General features: G+C 38.4%; 1 protein-coding gene across 2 annotated transcripts in view; it reads left to right on the top strand.

Annotated features, from left to right (window-relative positions):
* CDH7 (cadherin 7) overlaps nt 1-27,055 on the top strand; it is a 314,868-nt gene that overhangs the window by 243,997 nt on the left and 43,816 nt on the right. For both annotated transcript variants that reach the window (XM_077492388.1, XM_077492389.1), the window contains exons 5-6: nt 3,848-4,015; nt 12,872-13,059. In XM_077492388.1, coding sequence (XP_077348514.1) covers nt 3,848-4,015; nt 12,872-13,059 — 356 coding nt within the window. The remainder of the gene's footprint in view (nt 1-3,847; nt 4,016-12,871; nt 13,060-27,055) is intronic.

The following is a 27,055-nucleotide window of genomic DNA, read 5'->3' as shown; positions in this document are numbered from 1 at the left end:
GTCGCAAAAATTGTTTAGCCCAAATTCAGCTTTAAGTTTTCTGTTACCAAAAGCTCAACATTTATACTTGTACATATTCAATTGGAGTGCTTGCAGGAGCATCATGACTGATTGCATGACACATACTGCACACAAAATGTACAGTCATCAATATTGGCATCATAAGGCACAAAGAGGACAAAGTATTGATCCTTATATATTATATAATTATTATAGAGGTATACTCATGAGCACAAGAGACATTCCATATATACCTGTCATACAATAATAGCTGGTGAGCAAACAGTATGAGAGAGGGAAAGGAAAGCTCTACTTGCATGGCTTCGAACTGGAGAGCTGATGGTTCAAAACCAAAAAAAAAGGAAAACAGAATAAGAAGAGGAAAGAGAAATTGGAAAGGAGAGCAGAGTTGAAGGGAACAGGTGAAGAATTAGAGAAGAGGATTCATAGAGAAAAAAGGAATTTGTAAATGGGAGAGCAGCTTTAAGTTTTGATGCAAGAAAAAAAAAGCTTTTGTATGTTCAAATGTCTAACAGCATGGGGTTTTATAACCCAGATACACTGGGAGGAAGTTCTGGCACAGACATAGAGGAATGAAGTGTTGTAAAACACTTAATTTATGTCTGAACTCCTCTATGGCAACCACATGCTGCCCTTGTAGAGACACACTGCTGTGTAGACTTGAGTACTTTAAATTCACTGAGCTATCTTCTACATAACTGACCTCATTCATTTTACGTGTTGAGGATGAATAGGCTGTTTTGCACAGGAGCAACCAATTAGACAAAATGTTTCATCCTCCCACTCTAGCACAGCTTTGTATATTATTGGTTGCTATAGGGTTACACAATACAATATTACAGAGAATGTTACATAATATTAGAGATATTTCCTTTAGTGTGTGTAGCAAATACATAGTTGTTCTTTCACTAAGCATTTTATTTCTTCAGAAATTCTATAATTACCCATTTTTATTACAGATTCAATATTCTACACATCACATCTCACATTTTATTTACATATGAGTTATAAAGACAAATAGCTATCTATTACTCTACTACCCCCACTCAGGCATAACCGCATGTAATAAAAAAATGTAGAAACGTTTTTTTCTTTTTACTATTCTTTCTTAACCACTTAAGGACCAGAAGGTTTTATTCCCTTCCTGACTTGGCCACTTTTTGCGATACGGCACTGTGTTACTTTAACTGACAACTGCATGGTCGTGCGATACTGTACCCAAACAAAATAGATGTCCTTCTTTTTTCACAAATAGAGCTTTCTTTTGATGGCATTTGATCATCTCCACTGTTTTTTTTGCGCTATAAACCAAAATGACCGACAATTTTGAAAAAAAAAATTTATTTTTTTTTTATTTTCTGTATAAATCATATCCAATAAAAAATGCAAAAGATCAAATTTCTTCATCAATTTTTGGTAAAAAAAAATTCCCAAAAAGCGTATATTCATTAGTTTGCGCAAAAGTTATACTGTCTACAAACTATGGGACATTTTTATTGAATTTTGTATTTTTTTCACTAGTAATGGCAACGATCAGTGATTTTTAGCGGGACATTGCAATGGACAAATCTGACACTAGCTGACACTTTTTTGGGAACCAGTGACATTATTACAGTGATCAGTGCTAAAAATATGCACTGTTACTGTACTAATGACACTGGCAGGGAAGGGGTTAACACCAGGGGCGATCAAGGGGAGTGTTTTCTAACTATGTGGGGCATGGACTGACTGGGACAACACAAGATCCCTGTGTCCTCCACTGTTAGAACGGCGCTCTGCCTTGTTTACAAGGGCAAATCCCCAGTCTGCCTCTGTGGGGAATGATCGTGAGTGGCTGGTGGAGATCACGTCCACTAGACCCACTGATTGGCTACCCCTCTGGACAATCAGCACGCATATGTGCCCACATGGGCTAGTGCCCAACGTACCAACGTACAGGTATGTTGATTCACACAGCACTGCCACCTTGTCGCAGTGCAACTGCAGCCAGCGGTCGGCAATTATTTAAAATTAATTTTAATCCTCATAATAGGCTTTTTTAAATTTTCTCTCCTTTCTTCTGCTCAATATATAATTGAAAGTGTTTTTTTATATCTGTTTGATGAATGAAAGAATACCTGTTCCTTTTGCCAGAAATCTTGTATGCTGATAACTTCCAGTGCTCTCTGCACTGTGCAAAAGGAGGGGTTATAGAGATATGGGGGAGATAAGAAGAGGTCTTTCTTGTTTGCAATATATTAGAAATGTAGTAGATAGAAAGGGCTGACAACACATGTTAAAAAAATCAGAGCAAAAATTAGTCATCACAAAGGTGGGAACTTTATATTTTGGCACAATAACTTTTTAATTTGTACGTACAGCCTGTTTGAAGTGATAAAATGAAGTGATGAGGAATTGTGCATGTATTGTAGAGATGTACTAAATATATATATATTTTTTTGCCTTGACATATGCTTTAATGTTTTCTGGGGTAATAGTATTCAATATTTATGGATCAAGTATTTCAAAAACCATGTTTTATTAACTATTATGAGTTAAACAATTATTACAGGTTAATGTACCTACAGGGGTAATGTAGGTGACACATTACGGAAGGTATGCTGTGATTTCCTACTTGAGATTAGACATGTGCATTCGTTTTCGTCTGAATGCATTTTCGTCCGAATTTAGGGTATTTTTGTTATCGCTTTAACAAACGATAACAAACATGCAGAATCTGAAAACCGAAAGATCCGACATAAACAAATGCTTTATTTTCATTTTCGTTGTGACAACAGTTCGATATAGCTAGGAGCTTCCACATGACCCTGACAATACCGATCTGTGTCCATTGAACCTGTGGTCGAATGCGCCTAACCTTAGCTCTATTAGTCCAAGATTATTCTACATAGAGAGAAAAGATTTGACATAGAGAGAAAAGATTCGACATTATAGAGACAATAGCAGAAAAGGTCGAATGTGCCTAACCAAACTCTATTAGTCCAAGATTATTCGACATAGAGAGAAAAGATTTAACATGAAGATTCGACTAAGCAGTCACCACGAGAAGACATTTATGGTCAAATGCTCTGCCCATAGGCTATAGAAGAATTCTAATGTTGGTTGACTAGTAATAATAATTAATAAATATAATTATTACTAGTGTTATACAACATTAGAATTATACTATAGCTTGTAGGCGGAACATTCAACTGGAAATGTATGATTACGATATCGTACAGTTTAGCTGCTCTATCAAATCTTCTTAGAACATTTGACAGACACCATAAGCCTTCAATGACATTCGACTTTCATTTTTTGGGGATTTTTGGACGAATGCATTTTTTAACGAAACAAAATAAATAAAAACGAATTTCGGGAGTAACTAAATAAATGTATTTTTTGGATGAAAATGAAATTTCAAAACTATATATTTCAGTGTGCACATGTCTACTTGAGATAGGCAGGAGCATTAAAAATACGTCTTATAAATCTGTTTTCCTGAACAAAGGCTTTAAATGAGATTATCTCTAAAGAGTGTTAGTCAGCTTTTGCATTTTTTTTTTTTCATTTTTATTAATTTCTACTTTTTTTATCTACTAACTCCTACAGGAAAAGTAAGGTTGCAATAATACATTGTATTAGTGAATAGAATCCACTAGTTGTTTTTTTCAGATATGGTATACAATGAACATACCTATACTATATCTCAAAACTTTGCATTTCCTAATTGGCCAACCAATAAAAAGTATATCTACACCTCCACAGTCTCTAATTATGGGCTATCTTTTTACAGAAATCTACCAAAAAAGTACATGAATTCATATTCTCTCTATTTTTCTTATAGGGGTTATCCGAACAGCTTTACCTAACATGGACAGAGAAGCTAAAGATCAGTACCTTCTTGTAATACAGGCAAAGGATATGGTTGGCTTAATGGGAGGACTATCAGGTACAACATCTGTCACAGTCACCCTTACAGATGTCAATGACAATCCACCAAGATTTCCCAAGAGTAAGTTGTCATCTTAGAACAAACATTGTTTTTTGTTATCTCAGCACGTATAAAAATAAAGATACATTATTGAATTAAGGGGGATGTATAGTTTTCTAAATTTCTAATTTCTAATTTCTAAATTTATGTTTGTCAAAGCTGAACAATAAAAAGGCAGGTTTATATAAAATATTGCATATAGATATTTAGCGTATATGGCATATTTTCAGATTTTTCAGAATATCCTCACCTGCCTTTTTAAATATCATCTGTTTATAGGGTTCAGTAAATCAAGCTGAAATGTACCAAAAATAATCAAATCAATGATCTTGGATTGTCCCCTCCCACTTTCTGTTTTCAGAGAGCTCTATCCAAGGTGATACAGTGGCAAGCAAGCCTCTGCTGTGCCCTCTCTTTAGAAAATGTATAATGCTCTTTGACACCAGTGTCAAGGCTACAATTTGGGGTGTGTTTACAAAAATTTGCATAACAATTTGCCCAGCGAAAATGCAAATGCTCTGTTATTGAAGGGCTACTCCACTTTTATGTGAAATTGCAAATAAAAAATAGAATATAGAATATACAATTGCGACTCGGGTCATATCATAATTGAATGTTTGAAAAGAAAAGGTAATTTTTAATATCTGCAGCTGTGTAATTTTCTATAAAATGCAATGTAATATGGATACCTGGAGATTTTCTGTACATGTACACAGAATGTGTACAGAACACTCAAGCCCCCCCCCCAAAAAAAAAAAACATAATTTCCTTCTGGTGTGATTGGCTCACTGATTTTTCCCAGAATATTTGGGAAATCACATCTAAAGGGATGCAGGCCCTGCAATTCTCCTCATTAGAGCCCTGCAGGTGAAGAAACTGATTGATAATTATGAGACTACTCCCATTCAATTCACTCTTCACATAGACAGACAAATACACAGTGATTTTTTCTGAATAACAAAAGATAGGAATCTGCAAATAAGTTTGTTAATATCCTTATAATGTACATAGATCACCCAGAGGGGAGTGTTTTTTTTCTCAACAAAAGTAGAGTTACTCTTTAAGCTATTTATTTGCTGGACAGATGTTTTTGATTGATTTTGAAATGGATATACTTAATTTGGCCACTAGATGGTGCCAAGTATCATAGGATTTTCCTGTGTTACTTGGTGCCATCTAGTGATCAAATGCAGTATTTTTCAATTTTAAATCAATGTCGCTATAAGCCACACCATTCTGCTACGAACACTTTGTTGTATGCTCTCTACTGCATACCATTTAACACTGTAAACTGTTTTACATATTACACACTGCTCCCCTTTTGTACACTATGCTATACATTTTCCACTACTTTACATATTGCTCCACTTAGTATGCTGGGCAGTTATTTGTATACTGATCTACAGCTACATACCTTGCCACTGTTTCTTGTCCTACTTCAACAAATGTAAGCTTTTATGCACACTATTCTTCCTTTGCCCAACCAGGAACACGTTTGCTAACAATGTTAAATCTAATAAAATATACAACAATAAAACAGGTAAACTAGAGGAAATTATGCAATTACTTTAATTGCCTTTCAGTAAAACATAAATGAACTGTAAGAGCACTGGGCCTAGGAGACTTAAAAAATAATTTCTTTAACTAAGCATCAAAATTATATAATTGTTCATTAGTGAACTGTTCAAATATTAGACTTAAAACAATCTCCATGCTATTTAGAAGGTCTTAAATTAAATGGTTATTCATGTTGTAAGTAACACTTGTATACAATATTCCCCAGTCAACATATCATAAGGAAAGAAAATATACAGTCTGGTCTGTTTTAAGAGGATCTAACAGAAATATAATACTTCACAGTTCTTTTAACCACTGTATGCTTGCTACAATGCATAATGAACCTGACCATCACTATTAAGGTCAAGACCTAAAGATGAAAACACTGAAGTCTGCTTCAGGTTTTCAATGTATCCTTGATATATATAAAAAAAAAAACTATACTTGTAGGCACTGAAAGTAAAAGGATAAGCAGTGCTAACAATGAGTGCACAGAATACTGAAATGCTGATGAAAATTAATGTTAATGTGAAGATAGGAAGTATAAAGAAGAGCTGGGTTTTATGGAGACTATTCAGTTCCTAACAACTGAAATAATTAGAAAGAAAGCACTGTTTGGTACTTAGCCAACTCTTACAATGAGCTTTTGATAATATTCATTATTATACATCACAGTATAATAGGGCACATTAAAGCACATTTTCCCAGTATAAATGTAGGTGTGCATGTCATGACCAGTCATAGATGCAACCTTCCAAACCGTATAGCTTCTGTGTCATTGAATTTAAAGAAAATATTTAGTCATCTTTCGTTTTGGATGGAAACTGTAGCATTTGTCACTTTACATTGTTACCTGTTTGGATTACATTACTATGTCCTATAAATACACCTTTCTTAAATAGGTAAAAGGCCTCTGTGATGAAAAACCATAGGATGGATTTTTTTGAAGCGCCACTGGCGGATAACATAGAAGATGAGCGTAGGAATTAAACTTTGTCTCAAAAGAACAATAAATTATAACAATACCTGGAGCCTAGCCATTTGATAGGCCCATAAAAGCTATTATGGCTCATTAGATATCCCGAAGGACACATTATGATCATTCCCCAAACCCTAAATTTTAACACTACCTCTAAAGTGATTCCTTAAAGCAAAACCAAAGTATATACACCTATCAGCCATAATTTTTGACCACTCACCTAATATTAAGTAGGTCCCCCCCAAACAATCTTGATCGATTAGGGCATGGATGCCACTAAACCTCTAAAATTATACTGTGGCATCTGGCACCAAGCCATAAGTAGCAGATCCTTTAAAGCCTATAAGTTGCAAAGTGAGGCTTTCATGGATCGGACTTGTTTTTCCAGAACATAGATTCTAAATGGATTGAAATCTGAAATTTCTGATGTTCACATGCCCATTGGGTCAAGTTCTGATGTTCACATGACCATATTTTTGGCTGTGGACATAGATCAGCATGGGCATCCTGATCAGCCTGTAGCCACACAGCCCCACACAAACAAACTGCAATGCCCTTTTTTTTCCACATATCAACTTCAGGGACCACGTGTTTAGCTGGTGCCTAATATATCCCACCAACTTTTACATGCTATTGTAATAAGATAATGAATGTTATTCATTTAGCCTATAGATTGTCCTAAAATTATGGCTGATCGGAGTATATTTTTAATGCAATTCAATTTGCAAATGAAACGTGTGCATGCATGCAAACTTACTAATCTGTGCTACTTTTTGCATCATCCATGTTTCTAATTTTCCATATGCTATATTGCCTAGTCTTTTCCTTTCAAAAAGAGGAAATGAGGTTAGTGCTACTATCTAAGGGAAGTGATGTAAGAAGGGAAAGGGGAGACATGATTGAAACCATTAAATACATCAAGTGGGTGAATAAGGTTCAGGAAGGCAGTCTTTTTAATACAAAAACAAAATCAAGAACATGGGAAAATGACATCAAACTAACTGGAGGAAAGTTCAAAACAAATCTTCAGTATTATTTTACTGAAAGGGTAGTTGATGATTGGAATAAACTACCAACAGAGGTAGTGAGACAGTCAACAGTAAATGGCTTCAAACATGCCTGGGATAAACATAGATCTACAGTCGGACAACAAGGTCAATGAACCCCCCCCCAAAAAAAAAAAAAAGAATGGGCAGACTCGATGGACTGCTTAGTCTTTTTTTGTTTTCAGTCACTTTACTATGGTTCTATGTAATAATTCTCTCAAAGGTAGTTCTCTTTGGGAATGATTATTTTTTTTGCCAAGATTTGTGCATGTTAATAGTGATGTTTTTTAACACCCTAAACCTTCCTGTCATATCTGTATAATGTGAATCAGGTACAGCAAAAAAAATACATTTAGAAAGAAGAAATAATGAATAATCAATAATGAAAATTGCAGTAATTGACAATTCCCTAAATGCTTATTTTTTGAGTTGCATTCAACTTAACTTGCAATAATTTTAAGTGTTAACAGGGTAATTGGAGAAAATAAAAAGAAATCAGGCTGGCTATATGGAGAATAGTATAATTTCTGAAAAAATCCCTAAACTAGATACATTATGAGTCAGATACTTTATAATAGTTCTAGGACACTGAAGTGCACTACAGGGACAAAAGTTTCTAAGTGTTATCAAAAATTGTAATGTTGTAATTTCTAAAGGGCTAGGAGACTCTCATAGTTAAAACAGAGCAGTGCAACACTAATATCTCCAGAGACATTGAGGGCAGTGATGTTTATCCAATATGGGGCAATAGTCAGTCTGACTATTAATAAAATATAAGTAACTATAATTCAGGAGCAAGGAGGAGTGTTATTTATTCCTAAATGTGATAAGGATAAACATTGGGAAGGTGATGTTAAGAATCCTATTACTTCAAAAATAATTTGGGTGAAACATTTCCAGTAGCTTATCGTGTTTTTACAAAGGGTTTAGAATAGAATTTGCACTTGGTCATAATTCTTGTGTTAGTATTTTGAATTATTTTTACGTTGGGCTAGTGGAAGCCAGTGAAGATAATGGCAGAGAGGTGAATAGGTCTGGCAGTAATAGCAGCTAAGAGATAACAAGGGAATAAATTAGATGCTTTGTGGTGTCATTTGTTAAGAAGGGATACATTTGGCAAATGTTGTGGAGGTTTGGGCAGGAAGATTTGGACTGTGATTGGATTTGGGATCAAGAAGAGAGGTCAGAATCCAGTATTACACCTAGCACCTGGCATGAATGGAAGGATTGAAAGTTGCGCTATCAACCTCAATGGAAAAGGTGGGGGAGGGTATACAAGATATTAGGAATTCAGTATTGGATAGGTTGCAGTTATGCAGAAAATGGTATTAAATCTACACTCATGGCCACTTTATTATTGCTTGGTAACACAAATTGCTAATCAGCCAATCATATGGCAGCAACTCAATGCATTTAGGCATCTAGACATGGTACAGATGACTTGCTGAAGTTCAAACCGAGCATCAGAATGGGAAAGAAAGGAGATTTAAGTGACTTTGAATATGGCATGGTTGTTGGTGCCAGATGGGAGTATTTAAAAAAAAACTGCTGATCTACTGGGATTTTCAAGCACAACCATTTCTGATGGTCTGAAACCAAGAAAATATCCAGTGAGTGGCAGTTGTGTGGAGGAAAATGACTTGTTGATTTTAGAAGTCAGAGGTGAATGGGCAGATGATAGAAAGGCAACAGTAACACAAATAACCACTCGTTACAACCAAGGTATGCAGAATACCATCTCATCTCAACTGCACATCCAACCTTGAAGCAGCTGGGCTACAGCAGCAGTAGACCACACCGAGTACCACTCCAGTCAGCTAAGGACAGGAAACGGAGGCTACAATTCGCACAGGCTCACCAAAATTGGACAATAGAAGATTGGAAAAATGTTGCCTGGTCTGATGAGTCTCAATTTCAGCTGTGGCATTCAGATGGTAGGGTCAGAATTTGGCATAAACAACACAAAGTATGGATCCATCCTACCTTGTATCAATGGTTCAGGCTGGTGGTGTGGGTATAATGGTGTGGGGGAAATTCTCTTGGGCTCCTTGGTACCAATTGAGCATCATTTAAATGCCACAGCCTACCTGAGTATTGTTGCTGACCATGTCCACCCCTTTATGACTACAGTGTAACCATCTTCTGATGGCTACTTCTAGCAGGATAATGCACCATGTCACAAAGCTCAAATCATCTCAAACTGTTTTTTTGAACATGATAATGACCTCCATAGTCACCAGATCCCAATCCACCTTTGGGATGTAGTGGAATAAGGAATTGGCATCATGGATGTGCAGCCGACAAATTTGCAGCAACTGCGTGATGCTATCATGTCAGTATGGGCCAAAATCTCTGAGGAATGTTTGAATCTATGTTGAATCTATGCCACAAATGAAGGCAGTTCTGAAGGTAAAAGGTATCAATGCAAATTAGTTCTTTTTAAACTGACTTTTTTTTAGGAGCAGTGATTTTTTTAATGCTTAAAGTGAAACAATAAAATTAATGATTCCTTTAAAAATTGTGCCTAGTATGTATGCCTGTAAAGTGGCACATTTTCCCCATGTTTAGAACAGTACCGCAGCAAAATTACATTTTTAAAGGAAAAATTGTCATTGAAAACTGATTACGGCTGTCATGAATTGTCGGGTCTCGGCAATATAGATAAAACTCATTAAAAAAAAGAGCATGGGTTCCCCCCCAGTCCATTACCAGGCCCTTAGGGTCTGGTATGAATATTAAGTTGAACCCTGAACCAAAAAATTTAAAACAAATTGCGTGGAGGCCCCCCAAAATCCATACTGGGCCCTTCAGGTCTGGAATGGAAATTAAGGGGAACCCTGTGCCAATTTTTTAGAAAATGGCGTAGGGGTCCCCCAAAACCCGCTCTGACCCCATGGGGAAGCCTCCCATGGCATCAGAGGGGGCGGGGTCACCTGTTTACATCACCAGGTGGCCCCACCCTCAGCTTTATAAGAACTGTCACCCAGAAGAAGCATCAGTTGGTGGGAGCCTCCAATGGAGGCGGAATGGTTGCAGCTCTTTTTTTCCATTTTTGGCATGAATTTACATTGCGGGACATTTGTATTTTTTTTATTTTTTTAATAAAGGACTTGTCCCAAGCTGTCTCTTGTCTTTTTTACCATTTTTGACACTTTTTTGTGAAATGGTAGGGTTACAATGTACCCTGTTACCAATTCACATGGGGGGGCCGGGATCTGGGGCTCCCCTTGTTAAAGGGGGCTTACAGATTCTGATAAGCCCCCTGCCCACATACCCCACAACCACTGGGCAAGGGTTGTAGAGATGAGGCCCTTGCCCCCATCACCATGGGGACAAGGCTACCCCAAAGCACCCTCCCCATGTTGAGGGCATGTGGCCTGGTACAGTTCAAGAGGGGTGCTCTCTCTTATCCCACCCTCTTTTCCTGTGGCCTGACAGGTTGCGTGCTCTGATAAAGGTCTGGTATGGATTTTGGGGGACCACTACGCCATTTAAAAAAAAAAAAATTGGCACAGGGTTCCCCTTAATTTCCATATCAGACCTGAAGGGCCTGATATGGATTTTAGGGAACCCCCATGGAATTTTTCTTTTTAATTTTGGTTCGGGATTCCCCTTAATATTCATACCAGACCCAAAGGGCCTGGTAATGGACACATACCCTTTTTTTCAATGAGTTTTATTTATATTGCCAAGACCCAACAATTCATTACAGCCGCGATCAGTTTTAAATGACAATTCTCCTTTTAGAAATATAATTTTGCTGTGGTACTGTTCTAAACACGGGAACAATTTGCCACTTTACAGGCATACTATAGACACCCCCAGGCATGATATTTAAAGGAATATTTAATTTTTATTATTTCACTTTAAGCATTAAAAAAAATCACTGCTCCAGAAAAAAGTACAGTTTAAAAAAAAAAAAAATGCATTGATACATGTCCCCTGGGGCAGGACCCGGGTCCCCAAACACTTATTCACTTACATATAAGGATTTAAAATTAGCACTTTTGATTTTTCATGTTCGTGTCCCATAAACTTTAACGGTGTTCATGTGTTCTTCCAAATTTTTTGTCTGTTCAGTATGTTCTGGTGTGAACCGAACCTGGGGGGGGGTTCAACTCATCTCTAATTGATATTTCAGTGAGTAATTAGCAATGCATGAGGAAATAGAAGAGATGAACTGAGGAGTATAGAGACAGATTTGGATGTTGTCAGCATAGAGTTGCCATTGGAAACCATTTAACGTTATCGACAGTATTGAAGGGGTTCAAGGGCAGAGACTTGGGAACCCCCACAGAAAGAGAAAATATGAGAAGGAGATAGAGTTGTAGGTGACATTGATGGTACGTTAAGATAGGTAGGAGGAGAACTAATAAAGAGCAGGACCATGGAGGGCAAGAGGATGTGGCCAACTCTGTCCCTCACCTCTAGCACCTCTGACTTAAGTTGCTGCAATAAAGAGATCATATCTGTTTGGAGAAAGCACTTTAACCATACCAGAATATCTTTTAAAGTAGCTTCTTGTACTGAATGGTTTTGAATTGGAAAGAAATTGACTGAATCATTTCATTCCATTTTGTAATCTAAAGAGTGTGTGATCTTTTCTCAATTTTTCCACTCTAATCTACCAAGTGGGGCCTTGCTTTTGCTGGAAAGCCTATAGATGGAGTGCAGGATTCAGAAGATGCTGAAGAAATCCCACAGTTCATAGATATTCTTGGGTGGGGTGTGGTGTGTCCACCTGAAGAGGAACAGCTATATGAAGCAGGGCATAGCACCAACTCTGGCCCATGTTGCTGGTGTAAAGAACTTCATTAGCTACCGGAATCTGGACCTGCCCTTTCACTTGCAAGGCATAGTTCTCCAGGATCAGTGTGGGGGACTAGGTTAATGTGCTACATACAGCTTTGTGTTACTGATCCAGTGTTACTGGTGAGATTGAGCTCAGTGGTTAACTGGCCATCTCGCACATGCCAGCTATGCTGCATCTGTTAGATCTTTTTTTAAAAACAGTTGAAAGTCAGATGAATGGGCAACTAAAAGGCTAACATACTAACATTTCCTGAAATCAAAATGATGTTTCACATTCTCTTTAGGCTTGGTCACATAATCAAATGCTTAAGAAATTGTACTATCTATTTCAAAATGTAAAAGATTTCACATTTTTGTCCTCGTGACCGTGGTCTACAAGACAAATAAAGAGGGGAAACCACTGCAGGGACTTTAACTCTTTCCAACTCAGTTGAAAACAAAATATTTTCTAATATTCATCATTTTAATTTCTTCTTTTTTTAGAGTCTGATCAGTATTATGTTCCTGAATCATTGCCTGTTGGCTCAACAGTAGCCAAAATAAAAGCAACAGATGATGATGTGGGACTAAATGCTGAAATGGAATATAAGATTGTCGATGGTGATGGCCAAAGTGTCTTCAAAATATCTGTGGATAAAGACACCCAAGAAGGAATTATTTCAATTCAGAAAGTAAGAATATGGATTATTTACAATGGTACTTACATTGTTTTATGTATCTCTCTCATCGAATGCATGAACAGAATAGGTAAAGGATTTTAGAAAATATGTTGGTATTTAGTTATTTTCTAAGCCTGGTTTAAAAAACTATGGGCAAAACCTTTTCTTTTTCATTTTTGGATAGAGTAAGGGAGGGTTATAACCCCTGTCAGTTTTTTTTTTTTTTGCCATCTATGTCCCATTGGAGAGAGTTTCCTTCACTTCCTGTCCCATAGCCAAAACAGGAAGTACGAGAAAATACCTTTTCCCTAAATAACCTTGACAGGTGTTCTAAACCCATTCTATATAAAGCAAAAACATTCCTTTAGTTATACTCTAATAACTTTTATTTCCTTGTTTCATGTATTTTCAGGTTGATGTGTGATTTCAGTGGTTTTGCACTTTTCAGATTATACTGATTGTTATTTATCTTTATGGCAAAAAGAAGCCTTTATTTTTAGAAAAAAGGAAATAATATTGTGCTAACCCCAAAAGCAAAAATTAGTACATAAACCAGCAGCTACATACGAACATAACCGAATTCATATATAAAACTCCAACAATATAATGTAGCGCTAAAAAAGGACTGTGAAAAGCACATGTGACAAATAGTGAAAAAGGAGAGAAAGAATATAAATAAAAATCCAAATATTCAGTGAAATACAAAAAGTCCTTAGAGCCCTCACAGGACAAGAATAGTGATAAATCGCATAAAATGGACGCTGGAAGGTGATCATAAAGACATCTTGAAGCAGTGAATTCTCGGTGAAACTAAACAAGATGGGTACTCTTACCAGAACCATGAGGTCGTATGAGCATATAAAGATGGGTGGATCTCCACAGGTCTACCAGCCGTTGAGGTTACCGGAGGTCATCTGGTCATAGGAGGAATGATCCGTATCGTCCCCAAGATGCCTGTTTCTCCAGGGCCCTGGTGGAATGGACGGAAAGAAAGCTCAACTCCAACAAAAACCAGGAATGGTGGATGGCTCCAAACTCATATAGAAGATCACATGAGGGACAAAAAAGAACAGCTTCCCATAGTGTAGATGAAAAATATCGGATGGCTGTTTATTGGCATAAACTCAGCAAATACAAAAATGTATAAAATATTAAAATGAAAATAAAAAGCGTGATCACATAAAAGAAAGCAATACAGGGAACATGACTACCACGCCCAAGCCTTTATTTTTAGTTTTACCTGCCTAACACCAGAATCAGATAACACAAGAGATGTATAATAATATAAGGTATTAAAATTATAACACTTTGATATGAGTTACACATTTCACTTTAAAAGGTTGCATTTGAAGTACACTTGTATTAGGAGGAAAAGGTTGACTGCTATTCTTTCTGTAAATGCTAGTTACCTGTCTGTTTCTGGCTTCAGTATGTTTAGTCACTAACCTGGAGCAAGTATGCTGCAAATGAAATGAGAAAACCTGATTTGCATACTTATCTTGGATCAGTGATGCATAAAGTACTGGAATTATAGGCGTATGATAGAAACTAAATAACAAACATTTTTGAAGAGAGGTGAGCAATGAAAGCCTACATGCCCCATGGACTGGCTTGGCAGATTGGATTGATAGAAAACATAAAGTCTACTTACAGCTATTTTTCTCATTTTAGATTAAGTAGGAAAGCATTAGAGCCTTGGTAAGGTGTTTATTGCTCTCTAATTGTCCCGATGACCATTGCAAATGAGGTGGAAAGTGATGTGAGAGACAAAATTTCAGTTGTTACTGGAACAGAAATAGAGGGTGGTTCTTTCCATGGGGACAGCTGTTACAGTGATAACTGTCTAAGCAAGTATTTTCCTTACTTTCCTTATTTTCCTTACTTTAACGTAAGCTACCCTTTAAAAGCTTGTGGAGAATATATCTACTTCCAGAGAGTCATTCTGGTTGTTATCTGTGGTCCTTCTCCATGCCTGTTGAGTGATGGGGTGCTACAGTATAAAAAGACATGTTGAATTAATACACATGATCTAATAAAGGGGCATCCCTGAAACATGTTATTATGGTGAATGGCTTTTATCCCTTGGTTTGACATAGTTTGAGTGCTCTCCAAGACTTCCAATTTGCCCTCACCACCTGACATTCAGGCACTCTTTTGCCAGGTGAATGACACCTGAGTTCCGAGGCACAGGGCTTCAGGTGGATGTGCCACTTCTCCCACTGTCCTTAGGCTCCCGGGTTGAGTAATATACTGTTGGGTCTGGGATCATGTGATCAGCATTTGGGATTATGTGTTTCTCTTCTTCACTGGCTTGGTGATGTATCTGTGGATGGCCGGAGGTGCCAGGGATTCTGTAAGGGAACTCTGCTACTACATGGTCACTAGCAGAGTCTTTATCATGCACACAGTGGATGGTGAAGAGTCCTGGACCAGAGAAGAGACTGTAGGGATGTGTGTGTCAAATCAGTGTGGCCGGGAAACACATGATTTGCAAGTTGGGCTGGCTGGGAGCAGTAGTCCATTTCTTAAAATATAGACTTTAATTTATTAGGCCTCTGGGGAGTTCTGCAGGCCTCAGGCCTAGTAGCAGTGAGTCACCAGAGCCAGTATTCAGATTGAGTTCTTCGTACTCATTATAAGAGGATGTGTTATACCCTAATGTAATTACAAGTTGTGCAGGAGGAAACCAAGATTGCAAGGATAAGCAAGTTTGGTGGTGGTGAAGAGATCTAAGACCATTACTTTTACACAGTCAAAAGGGATGTTTCTGTCCCTCACACAGTGATGGATGGATGGAGAACCCTTAGTAACAGCAGTCTGCACGGAGATGCAGAGGGAGTCTGCAGGGAGCTGCAGGAGACGATTTCTACTTAGTCAAGTGTTCACATTCAATCTTTGGGCTCTAAATATGATCAAAAGTATATTGAAACCTGTAAGTATGATGGCAATGATTAATTCTATGGGCACCCCATATCCCAATCCCTATCCAAGTTGTACCCCCCAATAAAAACAACAAAAACAAAGCTTGCAAATGACTGTTCATTGTCTCTGGAAAGGATGCATGAAGTCTGGCAGTGGGGTGATTTGGCGGATTGTTTGTCAGTAGTGCTAACACCATGGCTACATTGACTTTATCTATTCTTGGGCTTGTGACTCTATTGACTTCCACAGGGCTGGGAGCACTGTATTTGTTGTTACATGGGATTAATAGTACATACTTTTAATGATGTGTCAGAGGCACTCATATGTTTTTTGGCTTGAAAGAAGAGAGATAAAGCATGTTTTGATATCTCCAAACAGTACAGCTGACATAGTTACATAGACATCTTAGCCCTTGTACACACGGTCGGAGTTTCCGACGGAATGTGTCCTATCGGACCGTTTTGTTGGATATTCCGATTGTGTGTGGTCTGCATCGGACTGTTTCCGTCTGAATATCCGATGGACCAAGTTTTCCAACTTGCCGGTAAAATTTTCGGACAAAATGCTCCTATCGGACATACTCCGATCATGTGTAGCCTACTCCGACGGACAAAGTGCCACGCATGCTCAGATCAAATTCCTAGACCAAAGCTATTCGCTACTAGCCTGAACGTAGTCCCGTCGTAACAAAATAACGTCATCACGTTATGTACAATCGGATTTTCCGACAACTTGTACAAGGGCTTAGACTAACGTTGCTGTGAAAATATTTAAAACACTAATGGCTACTAACTCAGAATTAAGTACCTTATCCTTTACATTTTGTGGTAAATGTAGGCTTTCTGATCACCTGAAATTGGTTGAGAATTTTAAAATGTGGATCCTTACTGATTGTGCATGTAAATGCAAACTTTTGGTGCAGGTAACATGCACAATCCCCAGTAGCTCAAATAAATAAGTTATCAAATTTAATTTACATTCTGATTTATTACTCGCAGATCCTCAACAGTCCATTTGTGCTCAAATAATTTGGGTCCCAAGCAATAGCATTCCAAATTACAGTTGTTAATGGCCTCCACAAATTTGGCTTGCCTCCACACTACATATTATAACTTTGCATTCGAAAGCTTGATGGGAATAGTAACATTTTTATATACAGATATGTTTTCCATTTTGATTGAGGAAAGTAGATATTTCCATGGCAGATAAAGCAGGAATATAACTTAGAATACTTTATCCTCTGAGCATCACTTCTAATTAGTTTTACAATTTAATCAATTATTATTACAGTAGCTGTTTGTAAAATTTACTTTTCCAAACTAAATATTCTATATTTAAGCCTTAATTTATATTCAGGGATGGTAGACTGATCAAATCTAAAATAAAAATCCCATTACTTTGAGAATATATAATATTTAATTGGCAACCTAGAGGAAAATTGCTGTGAAAGCAATCAATTTAGGTACATTGTTATTTATCATTAAATGGAATAACACCATAAAACTTGTACCTTCATTTAATTTTACTTACAGAAGAAGTGCAACTGACTAGAAAACTTCATATTATTGCAGCCAGGCAGATTTTGCACTTCATAAAGCGTACAAGGCCAGGTCATTTATCGAGTTTGTTTGTTACTCCTTTTGGAGTGGCAAAATGATTAGGGTGTAAATCACACTGATGTTCTCCAATATGTACTCTACAATTACCTTTATGCTCGCAGCAAAGCCATATGTTCACATATAAGTTATACAATTACTATAGGTTATTGGTAATAATTTGCCTAGGTAATATAAGTACATAAGTTCTCAATTTGTGCCAAGACAAACAGTATATTAACGAACAGATTATATTGAAACGTTTTCCAAAAATGTACTTCTGCCAAAAGTGTATTGACTGTCTAATGTGTAGATTTTGTTAAGCTAAACAAATATGTATGAGACTCAGTACTATGTTATTTACTAAAACAATCCTCCAGTTAAATATTAAAACTCAAGTCCAGTTATAAATGTAGGAAAAAAATCTTTCTGTTAAAACTAAAGTAAAGTGTAGTTTGAAAAAAGGACTGGCATGTAGGTTTATGTGGCAGAAGAGATTCTGTAAAGTCCCTTTTGGAATAAATGCTCTTCTTATTCCTGCTATGCACAGCTCAGTGTACAATACCAGCAACTGTACAATACTTGATGTTCGTGTCGGGTGCCAAAGCTTGGGTTGTCTGTGACTAGGTAGTAAAGAGTAATCCAGACCTAGAAAAAGACAGAAAGAAGATGGTAGTGGTGACAATGGATAAATGAGTGGAAAACAAGCACTTACATAACTGCTGGAAGGCACTTTCAAAGGTAAGTTTTTAATAGTGTGAAAGTAGTCTGGAGACATTATTAAAATAAAAGCTTTCAACTTGCAGATAGACACTGCCATCTTTGGCTTGCAGTGACACCAGTCATTTACCTGTAATTGTTATATAAAAAGTACAGTATTTAAAAAAAAAATTATAATAATACATTAAACCTGAAGTTTAGATAAAACAAAATGATAGCTTTAGAAACTCAATTTAAAACTCAAAACTCAACCGAAAATAAGACCTAGCGTGGCTGTCGGTGATGGCTGCAATATAAGCTCTACCCCCAAATAAGCCCTAGTTAAAGTCATTGTAGGTCTTATTTTCAGGGTAGGGATTATTTTCAGGGAAACAGGGTAGGACTTATATTGCAGCCATCACCGACAATCACGCTAGGTCTTATTTTTGGGGAAACGGGGTAATTTGATCCATTCATCTGAGGGAAATCCTGAAAACATGACCTGTTGGGGCGCCTTGAGGACTGGAGTTGAGAAACACTGGTTTAGAAATCTTCTGTGTGGGGTGACCTATCCTTGCCTTGTTTTTGAACTTCTAGCTCTAGGGGAGTTACTAGCTCTGAATCTTCTGTAAAACTACAGTGAAAAAGCTAGTGATGGGGACCCACCCTCTTCTTCTTCCTCCATTGGGAAAAGTTGTTTCAGAGTGTATACTGCATGTAAATCCATCTCTGAATAAGGGTAAATCTGATGAATGACATAATTCTCTCCCCCATCCAGAGATTGAGTTATATGCATGTTCACTATGAAACGACTTTTACCAAAAGAGGGAGAGGGAACAGGCCCCCATCGGGAAGATGTTGACTGTAGCTTCACAGAAAACTTGCAGCTATTAATGCTTACAGTGATGGAAGGTCAGTAACAGGAAAAGGTCAATCCTTGCACAGAAGATTTCTAAGGGATCCAGAAGCCTGCCCAACGTGGGACATAATTCATTACAGGTAAGTTAGGTCACTGGAGATATGAGGAAGATTTACTTTTTTTAGACTTTAGCTTTAAATACTTGCCGACCAGCCACCGTCATTATATTGCGGCAGGTCAGCATGCTCCCGTAAACCATCATAGCTGTACGTCGGCTCCTTCAAGCGGGATAGCAGATGCACCTATGCCCGCTGCATTGCGGGGTGCCGTTGCTCATTGTTGGCAGCCGGCCACATGCAATCGCGGGGAACAAGAGGTAGAACAGGGATGTGTGTGTGTAAACACACAAATCCCTGTTCTGTAAGCTGAATAGAGGCAGATTGTGAGTTCCTAATAGCTAGGAACCATGATCTGTCATCTCCTATCATCAGTGCCCTCCCCCCACAGTTAGAACACACAGTCAGGGAACACAGTTAACCCCTTGATCACCACTTATTGTTAACCCCATTTCCTGCCAGTGACATTTATACAGTAATCAGTGCGTTTTTATATCACTGATCGCTGTATAATTGTCAATGTTTTTTAAAAATCTGTCAAAAGTGTCCAATGTGTCCGCCATAATGTCGCAGTCCCAATAAAAATCATAGATTGCTGCCATTACTAGTAAAAAAATAATAATAATAAAAATGCCATAAATCTTTCTCCTATTTTGTAGACGCTAAAACTTTTGCGCAAACCAATCAATATACGCTAATTGTGATTTTTATTACCAATAATATGTAGAAGAATACATATTGGCCTAAACTGAGGAAAATATTAACTTTTTTTAAACAAAATTGGGGAGATTTATTATAGCAAAAAGTACAAAATATTGTGTTTTTTCAAAATTGTCGCTTTTTTTTGTGTATAGAGCAAAAAATAAAAAACGCAGAGATGACCAAATGCCACCAAAAGAAAGCTCTATCAGTGTGAAAAAAAGGATGTAAATTTTGTTTGGGTACAGTGTCGCGCAACCGCGCAATTGTCAGTTAAAGCAATGCAGTGCCGAATCGCAAAAAATGGCCTGGTCATTGAGCAGCCGAATCTTCCAGGGCTGAAGTGGTTAACCACTTCAGACCTGGACCATTTTGCTGGCCAAAGACCAGAGTACTTTTTACGATTCGGCATTGCATCGCTTCAACTGATAATTGCGTGGTCGTGCGGCATGGCTCCCAAACAAAATTGACGTCCTTTTTTCCACACAAATAGTTTATTTTGGTGGTATTTGATCACCTCTTATTTTTTGCGCTATAAACAAAAAAGAGATTTGAAAAAAACGCATTACTTTTTGCTATAATAAATATCTCCAAAAAATAGATAAAAAAACGTTTTTTCCCCTCAGTTTAGGCCTATACTGTACGTATTCTTCAACATATTTTTGGTAAATAAGCGTTTATTGATTGGTTTGCACAAAAGTTATAACGTCCACAAAATAGGGAATAGATTTATGGCATTTTTATTAATAATTAATTTTTTACTAGTAATGGTGGCAATCAGCAATTTTTACATCGGACAATTTTGACACATTTTTGGGTCCATTGGCATTAATACAGCGATCAATGCTATAAAATTGCATTGATTACTGTAAAAATGTCACTGACAGTGAAGGGGTTAACCACTCGGGGGCGGGGGAGGGGTTAAGTGTGTCCTGGGAGTGATTCTAACTACCTGGGGGATGGGCTTGCTCCCTGGCCGATGGGAGCAGACAATCAGTGTCTTGTCACTAGGCAGAACGGGGAGATGCTGTGTTTACATGGGCATCTCCCCGTTCTTCAGCTCCATCACACCATTGCGGGTATACCGTGGGCACAGTCGCGGAGCTTGCAGCAGGCGCGCGTGCGCACGTGTGCATGGTGGGGAATTCAAAGTAATGTACCCGTACATTACTTTGCCCAGCCGTGCCATTCTGCCGATGTATATGTGCAGGACACGGTCGGCAAGTGGTTAAAGAAATTTAAAAAAACATGTAAAAAAAAACCACCATATTTAATAAATCAATATACATTCTTAAAATATAAATATACAGTATAGATTATTTAGGTTTGTAAATTAACTATAAGGGTTCTGCCAAGTAAACTGACTCCTATCGATGCTGCTAAATTTAGCCTGAACATCTAGACATTAATACCTTTTGGTCATAAAAAGGTTAAGCTAAGGGCCAAGAATGATGTGAACAGTGACGTTAGACATAAGAGTTCACCTCTGAATTGGATTTCTTTGATACTTGCTTCCATTTTTATGGTCTGACTGTGCAAACTTTCAGTCACTCAATTTGTCTTTGGCATGACAACTTCACAGGGACTAAAGGGGATTAAGATCCATGACTGTATTTTAAGTGGAATGATAAGGTGATATGTGACATATTGTTAAACAGGAGCCAAAGCAATCCACAGATTCATAAGGATAGAGTTTATTTGGATTTTTGCTAACTGAACAATCTGTTCTTGTGATAAGAAAAGAAGACTCTAAGAGCAATATTAAAAGCATTATTAAGAGCGTTATTAAATTTATTTTGGGAAACGTCAGTTTTAAGCCTTTGGTCACGGACAACAGTGTGAAATAAAGGTTAATGGATAATCTTCAGTAATGATGCCATCATGCTAAATCTTTAAAAAGTTTGCCCTTTAATGTCAGATAGTTAAGAAAAAGTGCTAAAATGCATGCACCGAGCACAACTGATTCTTGCATGATGACATTGATTTAGTGAGGTAAAAAGGAAAGGGCAGTAAAAATACAGAAATAATTTTTCTTTATCTTGATTTGACTACACTAAACTTTTAACCACTTGCTGACTACCTTATAGCACTTTTACTGATACAGGGTGACAGCTGTGGGCAGAATCACGTAGACTTTATATGCATAATTCTGCATTTCCGCCTGCAGGGGGCGTGCGTGCCGCCAGTGTGCTGCCTTTGCTGTGATGATTTACAGCACAAGCTGATCTGTGGGTCCTGAGTACTTGATGCCCTCTGGCCGATAGTCATTAAAACACAGAGAACTGAAATATGCCTATGTAAACAAGGCATATCTCAGTTCTGATAGGGGGAAGGGATGATCCTGTGTTTCTACAAAGCAGACACTAGGATTGGTCTCTTCCCCTCCTAAAAGCAGCACACCATAAATGAAAAAAAAAAAAAAAACACTGGCTAGACACCCAGCTAAAGTTGTTGTTAAGCCACTCTAACCTGTATACACCATTAGCACTGCCTCATATTGTAGTATCCCCCTCTGTGTGCGATTTTAAAAATAAATGCTGCAAATACCTAATTTCACAGCCGAGATTTCGATCACATGACTGGCCAGCTTTTCTCCTCTGAGAGATGCAGTGGGCAGGGCTGAGATTTCTCTGCTGATGTCAGTCTGGGGGGGATGAGGAGAGAGCTGGCTGGTCATGTGATTGCAATCTCGGCTCTTAAATGAGGTATTTACAGCATTTATATTTATAAATCATTCACAGAGTGGGACATTGATTAGCAGTGCTGATGGTGTATAAAGTAAAAAAACAAAGAAGAGAGCAGTGCCAGCTTAGTTCAGCGTGCTAAAAAAATTTAATATAGGACAGACGATTTTAAACTCACAAGATTGTAGAGATTACAGCGCATGTGAAATAGTATAGGAAGTTCATCCACTCCTGGTGGAAGGCAGTCGGCTCGCAGGTGGAGAAGCAGCTGATGTTCCTGCCTGCGCTGGTGGCTCCCAATGCTTCATGGTTCTCAGATTCGGCTCATGGGAGGCTGGACACGTCACTTCCAGATGGTGAGAGAGTCGGGAGGAGCGTGTGTTCGGAGCATGCATGCTCCTTCATCAGGCAATAGCTGTGGCCATGTTTGGAGAGGTTTTTATAATCTATTCAGCCAGTGGATGTTGATATGGTGCAATGGCAACCACTCGTGGGAAGGGCTTCTGATTACAGAATGGGCACTGGTGAATCAGGTTGGATTGGACTGATCAAGCTCATGTGACCAAAGATGAGCTTTTTTTACATAGCAATGGAGATAATGCAGGAGTAGAAATGAAGTTGGGGGGGGGGGGGGGTGATAAAATACTTTTTTGTATATAACAAGAAAGAATTTAAATTCTATAAACTGGAAGTAGCTGAAATGGGAGATAGGTGAACTGAGGTAATTGAAAAAGTGTATAACTAAATGAGTAAAGGTTACAATTAAAAATTACAATTAAAAATGGACATATAAGTCGATGATCGCGGCCATTGCTATTATAAAAAAATAATAAATAAATCCATAAATATATCCCATAGTTTGTAGATGCTATAAGGTTCCTGTAAATCAATCAATATATGCTTATTGTTTTTTTTTCTTGTTTTTTTTACCAAAAACATGTAGCAGAATACATATTGGCCTAAATTTATGAAGACATTTGATTTTTTAAAAATTTATATTGGATATGTTTTATAGCAGAAAGTAAAAAATATTTTTTCTCTTTTTCAAAATTGTTGAACTTTTTTGTTTATAGAGCAAAAAAAAAAAAACACATTGTTGATCAAATACCACCAAAAGAAATCTCTATTTATGGGAAAAAAATGCATACATTTTATTTTATTTGGGTACAATGTCACCTGACTGCACAATTGTCAGTTAAAATAACGCAGTGCCGCATTGCAAAAAAAATGGCCTGGTCATGAAGGGGGGTAGATCTTCTGGAAGTCAATTAGTTAAAGTGTACCTATCCTCTGATTTTATTTCGTGTTGAACACATGAAGGATAAGCAGGGTGTAAGTGTAACATTTACCTATATGTATTGCATCTCAAAGAAATCAAACCACTCCTTCACACCAGGTCAAAATGTCCCTATTTGTTCAGAAGGCTGGCATCCTCATTGTATAGATAGCATCTACCTCTGGAACTAAAATATTTAATCAGAGATCAAACAATCATATAAATTCTGATGTCTATGCTTTAGTCTTTGTGTACTGAGCTAAACTGTGTGCATGAATGCCTAGTAGGGATGAGCTTCGAGTTCAAGTCGAACTCATGTTCGACTCGAACATTGCCTGTTCGCCTGTTCAGCGAACAGTGAACAATTTGGGCTGTTTGCGGCAAATTCGAAAAGCCGGGAACACCCTATACAAGTCTATGGGAGAAATCTAAAGTGCTAATTTTAAAGGGTAATTTGCAGGTTACTGTCCTAAAAAGTGTTTGGGGACCTGGGTCCTGCCCCAGGGGACATGGATCAATGCAAAAAAAGTTTTAAAAACTGCAGTTTTTTCAGGAGCAGTGATTTTAATAATGATTAAAGTGAAACAATAAAAGTGTAATATTCCTTTAAATGTGGTACCTGGGGGGTGTCTGTAGTATGCCTGTGAAGGGGCGCATGTTTCTGGTGCTTATAACTGTCCCTGCACAAAGTGTCATTTGTGCAGGAAAAAAAGTCTTTTAAAATCACTTGCGGCTATATTGTCGGCTCCCGTAATACAGAGAACACTCAATGAGTGCTCTCTGTATTAGCCGACAATTCATTCATTCATTGATAAAAAAAAAAAGCGTGGGGGTTCCCCCAAATTCAATTACCAGGCCCTTCAGGTCTGCTATGGATATTAAGGGGAACCCCGTGTCAAATTTTTTAAAAAAATTGACGTGGGGCCCCTCTAAATATCCATACTAGACCCTTCAGGTCTGGTATGGATATTAAGGGGAACCCTGCATCAAATAAAAAAAAAATTGACGTGGGCCCCCCCCCTAAAGATCCATACCAGACCCTTTATCCGAGCACGCAACCTGGCCGGCCGCGGGAAAAGAGGGGGGATGAGAGAGCGCCCCCCCTCCCTCCTGAACCGTACCAGGCCACATGCCCTCAACATTGGGAGGAGGCTTTGGGAGTCTGTGACCCCTCAAAGCACCATGTCCCCATGTTGATGGGGACAAGGGCCTCATCCCCACAAGCCTGAACGGTGGTTGTGGAGGTCTGCGGGCGGGGGGCTTATCAGAATTTGGAAGCCCCCTTTAACAAGGGGACCCCCAGATCCTGCCCCCCCTGTTTGAAATGGTAAGGGGGTACAAAAGTACCCCTACCATTTCACAAATAAAGTGTAAAAATGGTTAAATAAGACAAACACACTTTTGAAAAATTCCTTTATTAAAAATAAAAAAAAAATAAAAAAGATTCCAGCGGTGGTAATCCACTCTTGCTATCCAGCGATGGATGATCATATCCAGCGACGGGGATCTCTCAGTCCAGCGCTGTGCATACATTCGTCTTCTGTCTCCACTCCGGAGACACTGTGGGGATCCCAGCGCTGACGTTTCTTATATTAGGAGGGTGGGGCAACCCGTCACCTGACCCCACCTCCTCTGATGCTGGTGAGGGGAGCCAGGGGTTCCCCAGTGACGTATGGGTGACACCACCCCCTCTGATGTAATGGATCCCCCGTCGCTGGATATGATCATCCATCGCTGGATAGCAAGAGTGGATTACCACCGCTGGAATCTTTTTTTTTTTTTTTTAATAAAGGAATTTTTCAAAAGTGTGTTTGTCTTATTTAACCATTTTTACACTTTCTTTGTGAAATGGTAGGGGTACTTTTGTACCCCCTTACCATTTCAAACAGGGGGGAGCCGGGTTCTGGGGGTCCCCTTGTTAAAGGGGGCTTCCAGATTCTGATAAGCCCCCCGCCCGCAGACCCCCACAACCACCGCTCAGGGTTGTAAGGATGAGGCCCTTCTCCACATCAACATGGGGACATGGTGCTTTGAGGGGTCACAGACCCCCAAAGCATCCTCCCAATGTTGAGGGCATGTGGCCTGGTACGGTTCAGGAGGGAGGGGGGCCGCTCTCTCATCCCCCTCTTTTCCTGCAGCCGGCCAGGTTGCGTGCTCGGATAAAGGGTCTGGTATGGATTTTTAGGGGGACCCCCACGTATTTTTTTTTAATTTAATGCAGGGTTCCCCTTAATATCCATACCAGACCTGAAGGGTCTGGTATGGATATTTAGGGGGACCCCCACGTCAAATTTGACACGGGGTTCCCTTAATATCCATAGCAGACTTAAAGGGCCTGGTAATTGAATTTAGGGGAACCTCCACGCTTTTTTTTTTTTTTTATCAATGAATGAATGAATTGTCGGCTAATACAGAGAGCACTCATTGAGTGTTCTCTGTATTACAGGGAGCCGACAATATAGCCGCAAGTGATTTTAAAAGACTTTTTTTCCCGCACAAATGACACTTTGTGCAGGGGCAGGTCTAAGCACCAGAAACATGCGCCCCTTCACAGGCATACTACAGACACCCCCCAGGTACCACATTTAAAGGAATATTACACTTTTATTGTTTCACTTTAATCATTATTAAAATCACTGCTCCTGAAAAAACTGCAGTTTTTAAAACTTTTTTTTGCATTGATCCATGTCCCCTGGGGCAGGACCCAGGTCCCCAAACATTTTTTAGGACAGTAACTTGCATATTAGCCTTTAAAATTAGCACTTTAGATTGTGAATGTTCGAGTCCCATAGACTTTAATAGGGTTCTAAAGTTCACACGAAGTTTAGGTCTGTTCGCAGGTTCTGGTGCGAACCGAACAGGGGGGTGTTCGGCTCATCCCTAATGCCTAGCATAGCTCTGTCCTCTCCTGCTGTCCTTTTTTTTATCAGCTAGCATACAAATTCATCACAATCAAATAGCTCAGCTCACCTGGTGGCTTTTACCCTTTGACCTACTAGTAACAAAAAAAAAAAAAGCACAATGTCATGCAGGTTACCTCCCCCCTCCCCATTCTGCCTCTAAAGTTACTTGTGATAATGTCAAAACATGAAAATTAGCAGATTGATCCCCAAGTCAGCATGACTAAGAGAATAGCTGCTGAAGACTTATGCTGCGAA

This window comes from Lithobates pipiens, unplaced genomic scaffold, assembly GCF_037356315.1.
Source record: "Lithobates pipiens isolate NorthernLeopardFrog02 unplaced genomic scaffold, aLitPip1_a1.2 Scaffold_19, whole genome shotgun sequence".
NCBI lineage: Eukaryota > Metazoa > Chordata > Amphibia > Anura > Ranidae > Lithobates > Lithobates pipiens.
This window is presented reverse-complemented; position numbering and strand designations above follow the sequence as displayed.